This window comes from Rhipicephalus microplus, chromosome X, assembly GCF_043290135.1.
Source record: "Rhipicephalus microplus isolate Deutch F79 chromosome X, USDA_Rmic, whole genome shotgun sequence".
Taxonomy (NCBI): Eukaryota; Metazoa; Arthropoda; class Arachnida; order Ixodida; family Ixodidae; genus Rhipicephalus; species Rhipicephalus microplus.
Genome location: NC_134710.1, coordinates 509,195,344 through 509,214,274, shown reverse-complemented (window position 1 = coordinate 509,214,274; position 18,931 = coordinate 509,195,344). Strand labels below are relative to the sequence as shown.

The 18,931-nt window shown below is 47.9% G+C and overlaps 1 protein-coding gene across 1 annotated transcript; it reads left to right on the top strand.

Moving 5' to 3' along the window:
• Window positions 1-8,715: 8,715 nt before the first annotated feature.
• LOC142775264 (zinc finger MYM-type protein 1-like) lies at window positions 8,716-10,568 on the top strand. Its single transcript, XM_075876606.1, has one exon. The coding sequence runs from the start codon at window positions 8,928-8,930 to the stop codon at window positions 10,425-10,427; it is 1,500 nt and encodes a 499-aa protein (XP_075732721.1). The 5' UTR covers window positions 8,716-8,927; the 3' UTR covers window positions 10,428-10,568.
• The last annotated feature ends 8,363 nt before the right edge of the window (window positions 10,569-18,931 follow it).

The following is an 18,931-nucleotide window of genomic DNA, read 5'->3' as shown; positions in this document are numbered from 1 at the left end:
CGTTTCAGTCGGAGGATTCGAGGACTGTCCCCCGAGTTTGTGCCTCACAGTACAAGTACGTCGACTGGTATGGAGAATACTGTTGCTGTCACCGCTTCCCCTACCGCTGGAGCCGCCGCTGCTCCAACCGCTGCACCCACTCATTACACGCTACAAAAACCACGTGTTCCGAGTCCCTTTCGTGGTGGCCTCTATGAAGATGTGGAAGATTGGCTGGCTGAGTACGAGTACGTAGCGGATTTCAACGGGTGGGACGAAGTAGCGAAGCTCAAGAATGTGTACTTTAGTCTTCTGGATGGTGCTCGCACATGGTTCCAGAACCGCAAGGGCCTCCTAACGTCGTGGCATGAGTTCTGTCACAGGCTCCGCGAAACGTACTCGAGTCTCGATCGTCGAGAGCGCGCTGAAAGGGCCCTCCAGTCCCGCATGCAGATGCCTAATGAAGGTGTGGCTACATACGTGGAGGATATGGTTCATCTGTTCACTCGCGCTGATCCAACCATGCCGGAAGACAAGAAGCTGCGACACTTGATGCGAGGTGTGAAAGAGCAGCTCTTCGCTGGACTCATTCGTAGTCCGCCTAGAACGGTCGCGGAGTTCCTCACTGAAGCCGTCGCCATGGAAAAGGCGCTGCAGCAGCGGAACCAGTACGATCGGCAAGTGAATGCTACCTATACCACCGGGCTAGGCTCGTTCCCGACCGACGTGGGAGCGCTTCGCGAGCTGATACGTTCGGTTGTTCGCGACGAGCTACAACAGCTGCAACAGCTGAACCAGGCGCAGCAGCAGCCTTCCACGAATTGCATCGCCACCATCATACGTGACGAAGTTCAGCATGCGCTCGGCACACCTCGCCGCGAGACACCAACGCAGGTTGCTGCACCACTTCAGGCGTTCGCAACTTCAAGTGAACCTCTAGGGGTGACCTACGCAGACGTATTGAGACGCACCGTTCCGTCGTCCACGACACCATCCCCAGTGAGTGGTTTCCAGCGCACCACTTATACCGACACGTTCGAACACAACGCACCTGCACCAGTCCCACTACCAGCCGCAACCCCGTACGCCACACTGCAGTCCGCACAGGTGGTCCCTTATTTTGCAGACACTCGACCCGTCATGCGTAAATCCGACATATGGCGCATGCCCGACCGACGACCGCTTTGCTACCACTGCGGTGAAGCGGGTCACCTCTACCGAGACTGCCAGTACCGCCGACTTGGGCTGCAGGGTTTTCCTGCCAATTCACCCCGCCCCCGGTTTGGACAGAGACCACCAGAAATTGAAGATTTTATCGCTCGGCAGAACGTCCCACTCAGGCGTCAGTCGCGCTCACCGTCACCGCGGTCGTCATCTTATTCAGGCAACGGAAATCGAAGGCCGCAAGGACGGTCTCCGAGCCCTCGCCTGGAAAACTAACGCCAGCGACCTTTCGAGGCGAGGCCGCTGATTCTCGACGTGATGAAGACCTCGCCCTCCAATCGACGCGACATCGGACCAACGGAAATTCGACTACGCCGGCGCCTGTATCCCAGCTGAGCGACTTTTCAATGGACATACCTGTGCTGCTCGACGGTCGCAATTTAACTGCCTTAATAGACACTGGTGCTGACTACTCGATTATTAGCGGACAATTGGCACGTACCTTGAAGAAAGTGATAATGCCTTGGACAGGATCGCATGTACGTACAGCTGGCGGACATGTTGTAACGCCGGTTGGTTTGTGCACGTCCAGGCTACAAATACGAGGCTGCACGTTTTTGGTCAGCTCCATCGTGCTACGTGACTGCTCCCGCGAATTAATTCTCGGCCTCGATTTTCTTCGGGAATATGGCGCCGTAATCGACCTACGGCGACGCTGCATTTCCTTTTCGACAGTCAACGCTACGTCAAGGGACTCCAACCGCCGTACAACCGCCCTCCGTGTTTCCGACGACAGTGTCACAATACCACCTCGTGCAAGTATCCTAATTCAGGTGACTTCCGAAGGAACCAGTGACGGTGAAACAGTGGCAGAGTGCAACGTCTCCCTGCTGCTGGCGCTTGGAATTTCTGTGGCACGAGGCATCATTGACATTCGGAACGGTACAGCCGAGGTCATGATTACAAATTTCACCAATGAGCATCGTCACCTTTTCCGGGGCACTGCGGTCGCCTACGCTGAAGCCTTGGAGGACGTCATTGAGTGTTTTGCCTGTGAAGACAGTAGCCGCAATGGACAAACCGTAATAGATGTTGACATGAACAGTGCACTGCCAGAAGAGAACCAGAGGGCCTTGCGAGAGCTATTGTTTGAATTCAGGGCGTGCTTTGCTCAGTCGTCTAAAGTGAGTCAGACGCCAATTACACAGCACAGGATAATCACTTACGACGACGCAAGACCTATTCACCAACAGCCATACCGCGTCTCGCCGACAGAACGCGCAGCTATCAAGCAGCAAGTGAAAGAAATGATCGACGACGGCGTTATCCAGCCTTCGAACAGTCCCTGGTCCTCACCGGTCGTTCTGGTTAAGAAGAAGGACGGTACGCTTCGCTTCTGTGTAGATTACAGAAAGCTCAACAACGTCACAAAAAAAGATGTTTATCCGCTGCCGCGTATTGATGACTCGCTTGACCGACTACGACGAGCGAAGTATTTTTCTTCCCTGGATTTAAAGAGTGGCTACTGGCAAATTGAGGTTGATGAGCGCGACCGCGAAAAAACCGCCTTTGTCACGCCGGATGGCCTCTACGAATTTCGGGTGCTACCGTTCGGACTCTGCTCTGCGCCAGCTACCTTCCAACGCATGATGGACACTGTGTTGACTGACTTAAAATGGCAAAGCTGCCTTGTGTACTTGGATGATGTGGTCGTGTTTTCAACCAGCTTCTCCGAACATCTGAAGCGACTACGACAAGTACTTGAGGCGATTCGGACGGCTAACCTTACGTTAAAGCCGCAAAAATGCCATTTCGGTTACGAAGAACTAAAGTTCCTTGGACATGTCGTAAGCGCAGAAGGCGTCCGTCCTGACCCTGAGAAAACCGCCGCTGTCGCAGCCTTCCCGACTCCTGCCGATAAGAAAAGTGTGCGGCGGTTTCTTGGTCTATGCGCGTACTACCGGCGCTTTATAGGCAATTTTTCGAAAATTGCCGAACCATTAACTAGACTCACTAGAGACGATACGCCGTTCGTTTGGAGTGCTGAACAAGAATCAGCATTCACAGAGCTTCGGCTTCGCCTGGCATCACCACCTGTTCTTGGACATTTCGACGAGGAAGCCGAAACAGAAATTCATACCGACGCCAGTAACGTCGGTCTGGGCGCGGTACTCGTCCAACGGCAGGAGGGAATTGAAAAGGTTATCGCCTACGCAAGCCGAACCCTAACACGCCCGGAGTCAAACTACAGTACCACGGAGAAGGAGTGCCTTGCTGTCGTGTGGGCAATTGCTAAGTTTCGACCTTACCTTTACGGCCGTCCATTCAGAGTAGTGACGGATCATCACTCGCTGTGCTGGCTTGCGAACCTCAGAGACCCCTCCGGACGACTGGCAAGGTGGAGCCTACGTCTGCAGGAGTACGACGTCACTATCGTGTACAAGTCCGGTCGTGCACACGAAGATGCGGACACGTTGTCACGCGCGCCAGTTGAGCCTGCCGCTCAGAGCTTCGAAGAGGACTGCCCTTTCCTTGGCTCCGTAAGCGTAACAGACTTGGCTTTACGGCAGCGAGCAGATGCTCAATTGCGACCTATCATTGAACATCTAGAGGGCCGCAACGTATCACTGCCCCAGCATATAACTCGCGGATTGTCATCCTTCTGCTTACGACAGGGCGTGTTGTACAAGAAGAACGCAGCCGCCAGCAACAAAACTTACCTCTTGGTCGTCCCCGCAGAGCTGCGTGAGGAAATTCTATTTGCCTGCCACAACGAGCCTCCATCGGGCCATCTGGGCATCACCCGAACCATCGCTAGGGTACGAAAGTCTTACTACTGGCCGAAACTTGCCGCTTGCGTTAAACAGTACGTTCAAGCCTGCCGCGAATGCCAGCGCCGAAAATCCCCATCTGTTAAGCCTGCGGGATTACTTCACCCTATCGAGCCACCCAGAACACCCTTCGATCAAGTCGGCATGGACCTCCTGGGTCCGTTTCCCTTGTCATCTTCCGGCAACAAGTGGATAATCGTCGCTACAGATTATCTAACCCGCTATGCTGAAACTAAGGCGCTTCCTAAAAGCACGGCTTGTGAAGTTGCTCAGTTTTTCATCGAGAGAATTGTATTACGCCACGGTGCTCCATCCTGTGTCATCACAGACCGAGGAACAGCGTTTACAGCAAGGCTCCTTGAACAAGTTTTTCAGTTAAGTTACTCCACGCATCGCAAGACAACAGCGTATCACCCTCAGACAAATGGACTGACCGAGCGGCTTAACAAAACGATGACTGATATGCTGTCTATGTACATAGACGTACAGCACAAGACGTGGGATGAAATACTGCCTTACGTAACATTCGCGTATAATACCGCTACGCAAGAGACCACACGATTCACTCCGTTTCGTCTTCTATACGGTCGGGACGTTCAGACGATGTTGGACGCAATGCTCCCATGCGACATTGACAACATCGAGAATCTCGACGAAGATGCTGAGTGTTTCGTGCAACGAGCCGAGGAAGCACGTCAACTAGCCCGCGTAAACATCAAGAAACAACAAGGCGTCGATGCACAGCGCTACAACCGCTGCCACAGACAAGTCGATTATAAACCAGGTGACCAGGTGTTGGTTTGGACCCCTGTGCGCTGCAAAGGTCTCTCTGAGAAGCTTCTCAGTCGGTATTTTGGCCCGTACAAAGTGCTACGACAAGTGAGCGACGTCAATTACGAAGTCCTTCCGGACGGAAGCCAACCACCCCGACGCCGACAGCTACGACCCGAGATTGTGCACGTGGTGCGGTTAAAACCGTACCACACACTGTGACAATGTTTTTTTTTACGATACACGCTTCGTTTAGCATCGAGGCGATGCTCTTCAGGGAGGAGGGGCAGTGCCGCGCGCTTGATCTGCCAGCGCAAAAGAGGCAGACGAAGTGGCAGTTCCCCTCGTGCCATTGTTCTGTTTTTTGGCTGCGCTGAGCCGACCGCTCTTCGGACTTTTGTGAGGACGCCTTAAAAACGTCTCCTGTCTCTTTAACGTGACAATATATGCTGCCCGGAAAGCTTACCCAAGGGATGCGGTATCAAAATAAAGTATCAAATTATTGGAAATTTCTGATCACAGGCTATTACCCTCTCGCCTGTGATAAACAGGCACTTGAAATACAGTGCGAACAGGCACGATAAGAAAAGAAATGGCTCTGACTGATAGTAGATTGAAACAAGAAAGTCTACAGTTTGTAGTTTGCTCTGCTTGTGTGAAGCAACAAGCTCGTGCGAGATCCTCTTTTCGAGGCGTGCCTTCCCCTCACACACCACCACCGCAGAGAATAAGCTTCGCCCTGCTGGGGCAACGAGCGCTGGGGAACCTTAGGCAGGGTGCACGTGCAGTGGCGTAGCCAGGGGGTGGCACATTAGGCCTGTGACCCCCCTCCCTCCAAAAATGCCATCGCATACAGGGCACAAAACAAAACGACGCTCGACCACGTCTGCCTGGCCGGCCCCAACTTCGGATCCAGGTAGCATCCCCCCCCCCCCTCACCTTAAACAAATTTCTGCCTGCGTGCCTGTGCACGTGTGGCCATAAGCAGGCTAGAACACAGGAGCAGCAAGCAGCGTGGGCTCAAAACCGTAGACGTTCATATACGGAGCCGGTTTCGATATCTTTTCATGTGAAGTTTAACCTTGGACATAGGGAGATCCCAGCCGCCCACATACGTTTCTTTGCATATTCTGCAGGTGCAGTTGGGAGTACAATGGAACGCCAGAGCGTGCGTACGCCGGCGGCTGGGGGTCCCTGGCACTAAATCTAGAACACACAACACGCGGATATGCGTGTCGTCTTTAGGCGATGCCAAAGCGGCACGTAAAAAAAACAAAACTGGACAAACTGCCGTGGTATTCCATTCGTTTGCTAGCTCTCGCGGTGTAAGACACACACTTTTTTCTTATTTTCTTACTCTGTGCTCGCTCCCAAGCAGTGTTCGTGTCACGCATAGGCATACGCAGGGTTCCCCTTCAGGAGGGGCGAAGGTTCGTCGCAGTGCCACCCCTCCCTCTTATGTCAATGCATGGGGCTGACTTGGCGCTCCCCCCCAGTCGCAGCCTCTATTATATCAATGTGCAGACCTGACTGCGCCCCCCCTGCCCCCCGTCGTGAGAGAGAAGACCCGAGAAGTTTGTCCGGCGACGTCAACGCTTCTCTGCCGGAAAAAGCGTACAGCCTCCGCTCCCTTTGGTTCCCGCGTATACTTGTGAAGCGCGCGCTGCACGTGAAACAGCCCTCGTTCCGCCATGTCAACGCGACAAAGAGGAGGGAATCATAGCTGTGTCGTCAACTGTGACAATGGCCATGTAAACACGAAGGGGTCGACTTCAACATTCCCAAACAGAAAAAGCAGGGGACAAGCATGGATCGCAACAGTGCGCCGAGACAAGTAAATTTTTTTATAAAAATGAGCACGTGCACGATGCATTTAACCTGACAGGAGTTTATTCCTGCGTCACCACTCCTCTAAGCTTTTGAGTTACATGGAGATACATATCTGCATCTTAAAAGCGCAAATTGCCATATTACTTTCAACTTGCATCTTTTCAGCACTGTCAAAAAATTGCGAAGACATGTTTATGCTGCTACTGTTATTCGATATTGTAGTAGTTGAAGTTGTGTACACATGTGGTATTTGTGATGTGTGATTATATATTTTTTGTATCTAAGCAGCGCCGATTGAAGAATGTGGTTGCCAAAAGCTTCGACAATGATTTGTAGCAGCCATTTTGTGGAAAACTGCAAAGTGACTCAAGCGAGCACACTTCTTATGTACTGGCGATAGTTCCAGCGGCTTACAGGAAACGGGCATCTCACGCAGAAACGGCGCAGAGGTATGATAAGCAGCGAAGCGCATAACTGACTATGCATTTTGAAGCATTCTCTTTAGACTGTTGATTCCAAAATTTACGCTCAGCGAAAATTTGTTCCGCGCACGGGCAATTATCAAGTAAAGCTAGAATAAAAGGGTATTTATCATAAACGTGACCCCTTCATACCACCACGTTTTAAGGGTAAGATTGGAACGCGGTTAGTAACAAGGACATTTGTCTATGCAACAAGCGCGCCCGCCCTGTCTATGTGTTTTCTTCATTTGCAGTATGGTCGTGATTTTGGCGCGAAATTGACTATTTAATTGAGACATGTACTAACTAGCCTAACAACGAGTACAACAAGCGCATTGCTCTTTGGATACCTTTCATTAAATGTAATAATGATTCAAGCAACGGACTACGCACAATGTTTGATAAATAAATTTCCATACATAGCTATCTCCGTGCAGTTCTCGTATGACATATTTCTGTGCACACCAGATGGTCGCAATCGCTAGTTTTTTTTTAATGAGGCATTTTGCCATCGCACATGTTTTTATAGAGTTTCATTATGGCGTTGTCTGCTACCACTTGCTCCGCATCTGCTACATGGCTGAGCAGATCGCTGACCTTTCACCAAATTGCTGCCACGAAAAAAATCTTAAATTGCGGCGATCTTAAACGCGACAAAAGCGTGTACATCCTAACCGCGTGCGAGGCGAAACTCTCAAAAACACGTGCAGAACGCGTGTAGCGTGGGAGCAAAGGAACATGTTTTTTAAAGACAGGTTGAAGGGAACATCGGAGAGGTCAACATTCTTGTAACGAGTTTTGCCCCCCTCCCCCCCCATTCAACGGCAGCGGCCGACCCCGCAGCGCCCTCTACGGCGTGGGTCTCCCCTGCCATCCCTCCAACGTGCAGTCTACATTGGCTTGTCTCAGTATGTCACAGAAAAGGTCTATTGCCGACTTTTTTTCGCCTTCGAGCAAGCGGGCCAAGCAAAAAGCTGTCTCCCCCGAGCTTTTTGCTTCCACAGCAGAAGATTCGGAGACGCTTCAGGAACAAAAAAATGCTCAGTGCTTTGTTTCAATTCCGCTTGAAGAGACTGTGCGTAGCATCGCGTCTGACGATGCTTGCCCGTCCTCGTCAGGGCACATGGACCGCGAATGTGATGACCTTTCCGCATCGTGTGCAGCAAGATATCAACCTGATTCTGCGACAGAATTCACCGCCTCTTATGTGGATGTCGACCACGCAGGCCAGTTGGACATTTCGAAATTCAAGACAGAGCAACCCACACAGCCAATACTGAACCCATTTCCATCTAAGAAGTACGGCAAATTGAGCAGGAGCTTCAACTCAAACTGGTACCGCCTATTTCCTTGGTTGGAGTACAGCGCGCAGGCTGACGCAGCTTTCTGTTTCCCTTGCAGAATGTTTTCAACTGGTGACAATGAGAAATCTGCATTTGTCAATGGTGGATACAGTAATTGGAAAAATGCCCTAGAAAGAGACGGTGGCTTCAGGAAGCACGAAAACTCACTCGTGCATAAGACTTGCCAGGCATCGTGGGTTTTCTTCACGCAGATGAAGGCGGGAGGACAAAGCAGGTCGGTTGCAACACATCTCAGCGACGCGTACTCCAGGGAGGTGCAGGAAAATCGCCTCTATATAGCAAGAGTTGCCGATATATTACGATTTACTGCCGTTCAGGGAATCTCTCAGAGGGGCCACGATGAAAGTGCCAGAAGTGAAAACAAAGGAAACTTCGTTGAGCTCTTGAACTTGTTTGCTAAATATGACGACATTATAGGAAAGAAACTGAATGGTGGAGCAGCGAATGCGAAGTACGTTCATCACTCGATACAAGACCAGATCCTCGAAATTCTCAGCCACATCACATTAACAAGTATAAAGGAAGAGATGAAAAGCTCCCAGTGCTTTGCACTTATCGTCGATGAAACCAAGGATCTAAGTAAGACGGAACAGTTGTCAGTGGTAGTAAGGTACTACCTCAATGGGGCTGTCTTTGAGAGGTTCCTTGGATTCCGCAACGCTGAGCAATTGGATGCTAAGTCGCTCCTGAGCTACGTCAAGGAAACGCTGAATCGCTGCGGCATTGATTCTCAACTGTGCATTGCTCAAACATACGATGGTGCAAGTGTCATGAGCGGTACGTCACGAGGCGTCCAGGCACTATTCAGGCAGGAAGTGCCGCAGGCAGTGTACGTACACTGCATGAACCACCGTCTCAATCTTGTCATCGTGGATGTCTGCAAGGCGATAAAACCGGTGAGGGATTTTTTCTCTCTTTTGGAAAGCCTTTATGTATTCCTAAGTGGATCTGCAGTTCACTCCCTCTATGTAGATGTTCAAAAAAGGTTGTCTTTGCCTGTGACAGAGCTGCAGCGTCTCAGCGATACACGATGGGCCTGCCAGATAACGGCTTGCACAGCTGCCATGAAAAGCTTTCCTGCCATTCTTGTATGCCTCAGCGAAGTCATCGCTACAAACAGCAGGCGGGCAACGGAAGCCGGGGGTCTGCTGGAGCGAATGAACTTCTCTTTTCTTTTCCATTTAAGGCTATTCACCAAGCTACTCAGCCGCCTTAAGGTTTTTTCGGACATATTACAAAGTAAAGACTGCAACCTTAGTCAGGCATGCCTCATGGCGCACACTGTCATTGACGAGTTATCCGAAATCAGAAATTCGCAGAGCGCGTTTGGCACTGTGTGGGAGCAAACCTGCACTATTTCTGAGGAGAACGGGGTCCCCCAAGGGGAAAAGCAGAGAACGAAGCGCCTTCCGCTCCATTTAGAGCAGTTTGTATTAAGTGAAGGACGGCCCGTTGAAGAAGAGTCTCCAGATTCAAAAGAAACTTTCAGAGTCAAAGTTTTTCTGCCCGTTTTGGACCACCTCATTGTGGAACTGACTAGGCGATTTGCGGAAAATAATGACGTACTCTGCGGAGTCAGCGCCTTCCACCCTCAAAGTGAGAATTTTATGGACGTCTCCTTGCTCAAGCCTTTCGCTGAGCACTATGCATGCGACATCAACAGCGTTGAAGTTGAATGCAAGTTGGTAATTAAACTTCTTCAGCGCATCGAAGCCGAAAGGAAGTGCAAGATAGAAACATTGCTGCAATTGGTCACCGTCTTGGAAGAGTATAAGTTAGCCTTTCACGAACTGCACAAGCTAAGTGTTATCGCCGTGACGATACCGGCATCATCATCTTCTTGCGAGCGCACATTTTCGTGCCTTCGAAGACTGAAGACTTATCTTCGCAGCAAAATGACTAACAACCGTCTGAGCGACCTAGCTGTGCTTGCGGTAGACCGGTCTCTAGCCAATAAGATAGACCTTCAGCATGTTGTTGACATGTTCGATGCTGCACACAATAATCGGCGTATACGTCTGCACTAGTATGCCGGTAAATGAAACTCTATAGTACCTTTGCGGCACTTTCATGAGAAAAATGTTCGGGCACGGAAACCCGCTTCGCCATCGAATAATTCCGGCCGTTTTTCCTCGCTTTCAAACAAACTGCAAAAGGTGCCCCGCTTGTCTGAGGCCATGTCGGTGCCCCGCTTGTGTGGTGAACAGTGCCTAGTAGGAGAGCTGACACGTTTGTGAAAACTGGTGTACTGTTTAGTCAGATGTGAAATGACTTACCTGCCTATGCGTGATCCAGTTTTACAAATCTATGCCCTTCATTTGTTTATTCTTTTGCTACATTGCTTCTTTTTTCTTTTCCCATTTCCAACGTTTAGCAACACCAGCAGGTGCAAGAACAGCCTTTTAACATTTTGTAATCTGGCGCATCATTACGAAACTTGGAATTGATATGAACATTACTTAGTGGTGTTAGTTATCTCTGATGCTCTGAAATTACTCTTTCGAAGCTATATTGTGATCTAGTTAACACGTGTTATTTTGTTGCTGCTGGTTACCAAGCTTAATTTCTTTTATTTGGTAATGCATTTTGTATATCGGTTGTTTGACAAACTGTATCAATTTTCATTTTACTAGCAATACAACTGCTGTGTAAACATGCTAAATATTAAGTTGTATCCTACTGCGTTGCTCGAATATCTTACTTACACTGGTGTGTTTAGAACCTGGGCCTTTAGCCCAGTCAAACGGTTTCAGCCACCGACTAATTGGTGTCCTCTTGTGTTTTCGGAAGATTGTGGTGAAAGATTGTGGTATTTCGTGACTAAGCAGCACTTGCGTGCAGCAAATGAAGCAGTTGCAGGTGAGCTAATAGATAGCTATCCTTGGCGAGATTGCAGTGAACTGCGCATAGCAGTAGATACAGCTACAGTGTACTAGACAGCAAAGACAGCGAAGCAGCATAGCGGCGTCAAACCGGTCGACGCTGATGACGTAGCTGACGTCGTGGCACGCAGGCTTGACAAGTTCTAGGAGGCGTTGCTTCGGCTCGACTTCTCCCAGAGGCTTGGCTGGCTACCTCCGACTACATCACAGCTGCGCCCATTTTCTCAAGTTGCTATCGTTCTGGTAATATTATCAAGGAAGCTATAGATCAGCTGTTTTTCGCCCAGCTAATCCCATTCTAACCCGTATAAAGCTAGCGCCTAGGTGATTTCTTTTGTAAGAGTGTAAGAGTTGATTTAGATCAAGAGAAAATCTTTCAGATAATATATTACGTTGAACTCACCTAAGCAGAACAATACGCATGTTTATTAACGTGTTGAGCTACTGAACGAAGCGTAGGTGACATGTAACAGGACATATCGTAGACTTCCATCGAAGAAGTTGGGCGTTTATAAAAGAAGAAAAGGGGAAGAGAGTAAGACAGTGAAAATACAACGCATAAGCTCCCCACTTGCTTGCCCCCCTGGAGGAACTCACTTTTCGTGGTTGCCCCCCCCCCCCCCCCCGTAAAAACATCCTGGCGCCGCCCCTGTCACAGGTACGTATGTATTACGCACTAATAAAAAGCTTACGCATAGATTTGCTGTGATATTTGCTGTGATATATGGAGAAATAAACTGTCGCGCAGGCGCACCTAGCAAACATATTATGAAAACGCGCGGGCGAAATCTGCCTGCCATAGGAGATGATTTGATTGATTGATTTGTGGGGTTTAACGTCCCAAAACCACTATTTGGTTACGAGAGACGCCGTAGTTGAGGGCTCCGGAAACTTTGACCACCTGGGGTTCTTTAACGTGCACCCATATCTGAGTACACGGGCGCCATAGGAGAGGAGTGCCGGCAATTGCACCCATATAATATATGACGAAAAACGCGAAAGGTTCACTCAAAAGTAAGTTTACAAGAAGAGCTCGATGAGTTCATTTGCTTTTATCTTGGTTAAACTCTACGCCAGGGCGGCACACAAAGTTAATTGATTGATATGTGGGGTTTAACGTTCCAAAACCAACATTTGATTATGAGAGACGCCGTAGTGGAGGGCTCCGGAAATTTCGACTACTTGGGGTTCTTCAAAGTGCACCCAAATCTGAGCACACGGACCTAAAACATTTCCGCCTCCATTGGGAATGCAGCCGCTGCCGCCGGGATTTCAACCCACGACCTGCGGGTCAGCAGCCGAGCATCTTAGCCACTAGACCACCGCGGCGGGGCGGCACACATATTAGGAACTGCGTTAAACAAGCGCAGGGTTAGAATTATTCAGTGCCTTCTATATCGTGCCTTCTATATCGTTTATGTGCCGCCGTGCGTCGCAGCTTGATCAATATTAGCGTTCCAATAAGCATCTGGCTTCGACTAAGAAATGGGTGGTCAAAATTTACGGAGCCCTCCGCGACAGCGTCTCTTATATTAATGTCGTGGTTTTGGTACGTTAAACCGCACGTATCATTCAATCAATAAATCGCCTAAGAAATGCATCTTATGGCGCGCTGAAGGCTAGAAAAAAAAAGGATATCTCAACGCGGTCAATAAGTGCAGCGCTTCATGCCGATAGACCGACGATGTCGGCTGCAGCAGCGATACCGAAATGAACTTTTAGCACACTGCTACAGTCATCCACATCCCATGATATCTTTGAAATGGTGATTTTTATCTGCAGTAACGTATCATACAATGAAAACTGTCTTCTGTATCGAGTGATGTGCTAGCGAAACTGACAGTATACCCCGAGCTACATAAGAGCATTTCAGATCATTTTAGAGCACTAAAAACATTTTCTTGTCGTTCATAGCTTTCGTTGCTTGTCATCGTCGCAGGCATGATTCGCAGAAACAAAAAAAACAACTTCTAAAGCACTGAAGTTGCACAGAAAGATGCTTTTTTCAACGGAGAGGTACAAAAATGCACGCGTGCCGCTGCTAACCCGCATGGTGCGTTGAACCGGAAGCCGTGGTATCCCAGAGTTCCCGCCCCGCCGCTGTGGTCTAGTGGCTAAGGTACTCGGCTGCTGACCCGCAGGTCGCGGGTTCAAATCCCGGCTGCGGCGGCTGCATTTCCGATGGAGGCGGAAATGTTGTAGGCCCGTGTACTCAGGTTTGGGTGCACGTTAAAGATCCCCAGGTGGTCGAAATTTCCGGAGCCCTCCACTACGGCGTCTCTCATAATCATATGGTGGTTTTGGGACGTTAAACCCCACAAATCAATCAATCAGACTTCCCTGCGATTGCCCATATTACCGGTCACCTATTGAACCCGAGTGGGCACTTTGTACGGCGACGAATGCAATGCAGGTGACAAGGATGAATGGATGGATAGATTGATATGGCTGTACCCTATAGATCCGGCGCTGGCTAGCGCCCAAAAGCAGTAATACTTAGTGGACCGAAAGTTAGATTAATATTTCTCCTTTTAATAGTGAGGTTGAGGACGTGTACTTTGCAATGAAGGGTTTAATTTTCGTTTGTGCCTTCTAGTTAATTCTACCCGCTTAAAGTCTATTTTGCCCTCCCTGTCCCTAAACCTTAGTGCTTTGAAAAACTCTCCTCCATCATCCTGAACTATAGGATGAAGCCCTTTACAGAACATTATCAAGTTTTCGGCAGTTTCCTCTTCCTCTCAACACGCACTGCATACCGTGTCTACCCCTTTGTATTTGGCCCGATATGTCTTGGTTCGCAATACTCCTGTCCTGGCATGAAACAGTAAACAACTACCAACAGTATTATCACAGATTCTTTCCTTGGCAATTTTCTGCCTATAAGTTCGATAGATCTCTTGTGCGGAATTCTTAATCGTTCCAATTCTCCACATATCAGTCTCAGCTTCCTTCATCTTCTTCCTAAACGATAATTCTTTTTCGTTTGGCCCCCTGCTGTTTTCTAAGTATTTACCAGTCATTTTTTTGGTTCACTTCCTTAATTTTGTATCGACATTCTTCATGTACAAGTTGCTGAATACCTTCTAGCCCAACGCTTCTTCCCCATTTCTCTCAATCGCTTTTCAAATTTTATCTTGCTGCAGGCTTCCCTGCCCTTAAAAGATGTCCATCCCATATCACCTTGTACTCCATGATTTGTTGTATTCCCGTGAGCTCCTAAGGCAAGCCTACCTATTGCACGTTGCCTAACTTCTAATCTTGCTTGAACTTCTGATCTCATGCACAAGACCGCGTTGCCGAACGTCAGACCAGAAACCGTGACTCCTTTTCATATTCCTCTCACGACATCTTACCTGTTGTAATTCTACAGTGCCCTGTTTTTCATCACCACTGCATTCCTGTTACCTTTATTCGTCACGTATTTTTTGTGCTTCCTTAGGTACTCAGCCCCATTGCTCATCCATACACCCAGATATTTGTATTTATCTGTTATCTCTAGCGTGACCTCCTGTATTCTAAGCTCACTACGTTCATTATCATTAAACATTATGACTGCTGATTTTTTCTTAGTGAATCTGAAATCTAACCTATCTCCCTCATTACCGCAGATGTCCATCAATCTCTGAAAATTTTTCTTGTTGTCAGCCATTAGTACTATATTATCTGCGTACATCAATGCTGGTAGTGTCTGTTCAATGATTTTTTCTTGTTGAGCGAAAGAGAGGTTGAAGCCGAGTACACTTTCCTCTAATTTGGCCTCTAATTCTTGTAGGTACATCATGAATAACAAGTTTGATAGAGGACACCCCTGCCAAAGCTCCCGTTTTACCTCTGCAGGCTTGGATACCTGTTTTTCCCATTTTATAACTACCTTGTTACCTTTATAGATATCCTTTAAAAGATTGGTGACTACATCTTCCACTCCTAGTGTGTCCAGTGACCTCAAGTCCCCAGAATCCTCCACAAGTCCTCTTGAACCACGTTATTGTACGCTCACTTGATATCCAAAAATACTAGCCACAGGGGTCTGTGTTCTTTTTCTGCTATTTCGATGCACTGCGTCAGTGAGAACAGATTGTCTTCCAACCTCCTGTGTTTCCAAAACCCATTCTGTAGTTCCCCCAGCACCCCCTCATCGTCTATCCATGCCTGCAGTCTTTCTTTTATAATCTGCATTGCCAGCCTGTAGACCGCTGAAGTGACTGTTATAGGACGGTAGTTGTTTATTTAAGCTTTGTCCTCCTTTCCTTCATATATCATGCTAATCCTGCTAAGATTCCATTCATCGGGGACTTCACCATCGATTATCATTTTGCTCACTGCCTCTCTCAAAGCCTGCTTAGACTTCGGACCTAATGTCTTAATCAGCATAAGTGAAATGCCATCTGGGCCTGTTGATGTACTACTACGAACCCTCTTCTCATCCCTTTCCCACTCTCGTTGTGAAAATGGAGCCATTGCGCCACTTGATTCATCCTTGTCCATTGTGGTGCACAAAGCACTTCTTTGTGGAAATTTTTCTGTCGCCCTTACTCTTATATACTCAATAGCTTCGTCCCCTTCTAGCCTATCACCTTGAGCTGTAGTTATGAACCTCTGCTCTAAGTTCGTCTTATTTCTTAGGGAGTTTAGATGATTCAAAAATTTCGCAGCTGCCTTTCCACTTTTTATGTACTTCTGCCTGCCGCTGAGCTCCATTTCTTCTAATCTTTTCATTGATCAGAGGGAATGCTTCTCTTATACAGCCTAAAGAGATTTTTCAATTTTTTCAACTTCATCTGTCCGTTCACCTTGCTGCTTAGCATGTCTGTGTTCCCTAGAAGCTTCCTGACGTTTTGCTATGGCTCTCTTAACTTCCTCGTCCCACCAACTCTTGTGTTTGTGTCTTCTTTTCCGGGGTGACTTGTCACGTGCCTTAGCAAGCTCTAGCTCAAAGAGTCTAACTAGATTCGTGTATGTCCACACTGTTTTCTTATTTTGAGTGATAACTTTCTCATTATGTTTAATAGCTTTTTATACTTGCCTTTCTGAATAAAAAATTCCCTTTAGTTACCCATCTTGTCTCCTTCTAGCTTTCACTGCTCTTCCAAAACTGAGCTTGATACGTTTGTGATCACTACCCAGACATCTGGAGCCACCTTCATCTATGTGCATTCCCCTGAGCTTATCCTACATGCTATGTGACATCAGTCCATAATCTATCGATGACAGCAGCCTTCCTACCTCCCATGTTATTTGCCCTTCACACTTCTCAGTACTGTTGCAAATGATCAAATCACACTTTTCACGCATATGCATGATCATTTTGCTTGCCAGCTTGGTATACCCATCTATATCTTCTACACTCTAAGAAAAAAGAGAGCGAGAATGTAGAAACGGGCTCCGTTCCTCCTTCGGCACAGCGACTTCCTCCCTTTCGGGCGCTTTACCCGTCGTGCCCTCTCGTGGCAAGGACCAAAGGAGCAACGTTCTTCCTTCAGCGATCAAGTTTCTCCTCAATCACGGGGGTCTTGCGCACGCGCATGTGCACGCCAAGCCTAGCCGGCCGCGGCCAGTCGCGAGCGATTGCTTTTACCTAAGATTGTTGTAAGCAATGCAGGAGTGACGTATTTTTTTGTTTTATTGGTGTAGAGTAAAAGCCTCTCTTTTTTTATCGTCAGGCACTCGCACGATGCTCTGCACACTTCCATGTGCGTCTCGTGTTGTTTCATACTACCAAATTGTCACGAATACAAGGAGCTCTGCTTCCCAAGCAGTCTTGCTTTATCGATTACCTTAAAGTGTACAAAAATAATGATTTTTTTCCGTGTCGACAAACTTGGTAAGCCCACGCATATTTAGTTTCGCACGGCACCAATAGCACTCATGATTTACACGAGGCGCGTAAAAAAGCATCACACCTAATTTTTCAACATTCTAGGAAACCTGATACCACTCTACAGTCCATGCGTGAAAGCACGATCATATACAATCGATAGAGTTATGCGTGCCACTACCGCCATATAAATGTTCTTTGCAGTTTACCCCCATTCGAATACGGCCACCGTGGCCGGAAGTCGAACCTGCGTCTTCCAGCATAGTCACACGACACCCAATAAGGCTATGCTACCACGGCAGGTGAAAGCACAAAGGGAAACAGGCTGCGAAGTTTCACCGAGCGTTTATTCGCCAGACTAGGTTACAACCATCAGAAACGTTCTTAACATCATCATAGCTAAACTTTTGTGAAATGTGAACCAATGACTTCTGTAGGTTAAACCGAATTCTCAATCGCATTCGTTTTTAATTGCCCATGTCAGCACTGACAAGTAGGAAGGAAATATGCATGCGTGCAGTGTGCCTTTCTTGTCCATAATTCTCCTCTGTCGTGAGAAACTGAACACAAAATGCACTTCTAGTAACAGCTGTGCACAGAAAGTAAGTACTAACACTCACTCACCTTTGTGAAAAGAGTATTCTGATTCCACAGTAATAACCACCACAGCCACAGCGCTAACAAGATTGTGGCACGCACTATAATTGCAAGTTGACATGCGAGGCGAATCGTGAGAGGCATCTGAAGCAGAAAAGTATGTAGGCACAACATTCTATAAAGTTATAGTAAATTTGCGCACTGCAGCGATAGTTCCTCCACTCAAGTATTATAGCTGCCGCGACGCCAACAGCTACTGTTTTAGCTCACGAAAAAATACCGTCGGATGCGAGGTCATCGCTTATTTCTCTCACAAGACCCGCGTTGTAACGTACGTATACACTGCTAGGTCGGTCGTTACCGCATCAAAAACATTGTCATTGAAGATCTAGTGGTGTACTGTATCCATGGCTAACGGTCACACTTGTGGTACGCACGTAAAAAGAATATAAGCAAACGTTAACACAAAACAAAAAAACGAGATCGACGTGACCACAGAGCACCTACCACTACGGAGACAAAGTTTGGTCTGCATGCTGCACCCTCTCCAAGTAACAAGAAGAAGAATAAAAAAAACGTGACCTCCTAAATGTCTAACGCCTGGAAAGTGTTTGCATTCTCGGAGGCTTCAACAAAAAAAAAAAGTAACCGTGGCAGTGGTCGAGAGATGGTGCGGCATTCGGAATGCCGTGGGCATTTTATGCATGGCTTGGGGGTATTGGCCTTCGTGAAAACCTTATAAGCTCTAGTAATTATTCCGTTCATCATTGTGCAGCCATTGATAAGCTTACGTTTGTCTAAGCATCAGATACAATATATTTACGTGTGCGCATGTTGTCGTATTGATACAAAACGTAAAAAAAAGTGTAAGAAAACCTACTTGCAATTTGTGCCACTATTGTCAGTCGAAATTCATCGCTATATAAGCTGGTGCGCTTTCACAGTAGGGCGTGAGTAAAACCGTCGAAGTGTGGGCCGTTGCTGTGAATGGTTTATTGTGCTCTTGTTGCGTACTTGTTAGCGCTATATGTTAGCGTACATGTTGCGTACTATATGTGTAGCATGTGTCCACCTGTAATTATATGCCTTGCAGTAGCACATATTAGGCTTCCGGTGTCAGTGAGTAATCCTGAATAGATTGAGGCGTAAACAATTCGCAAGGGAGCCGTAATAGTGGGTATGACAACGTACGTCGCGGCAGAAAACTTTTTTTAGTATCGTTCAGTCCCTTCAAATG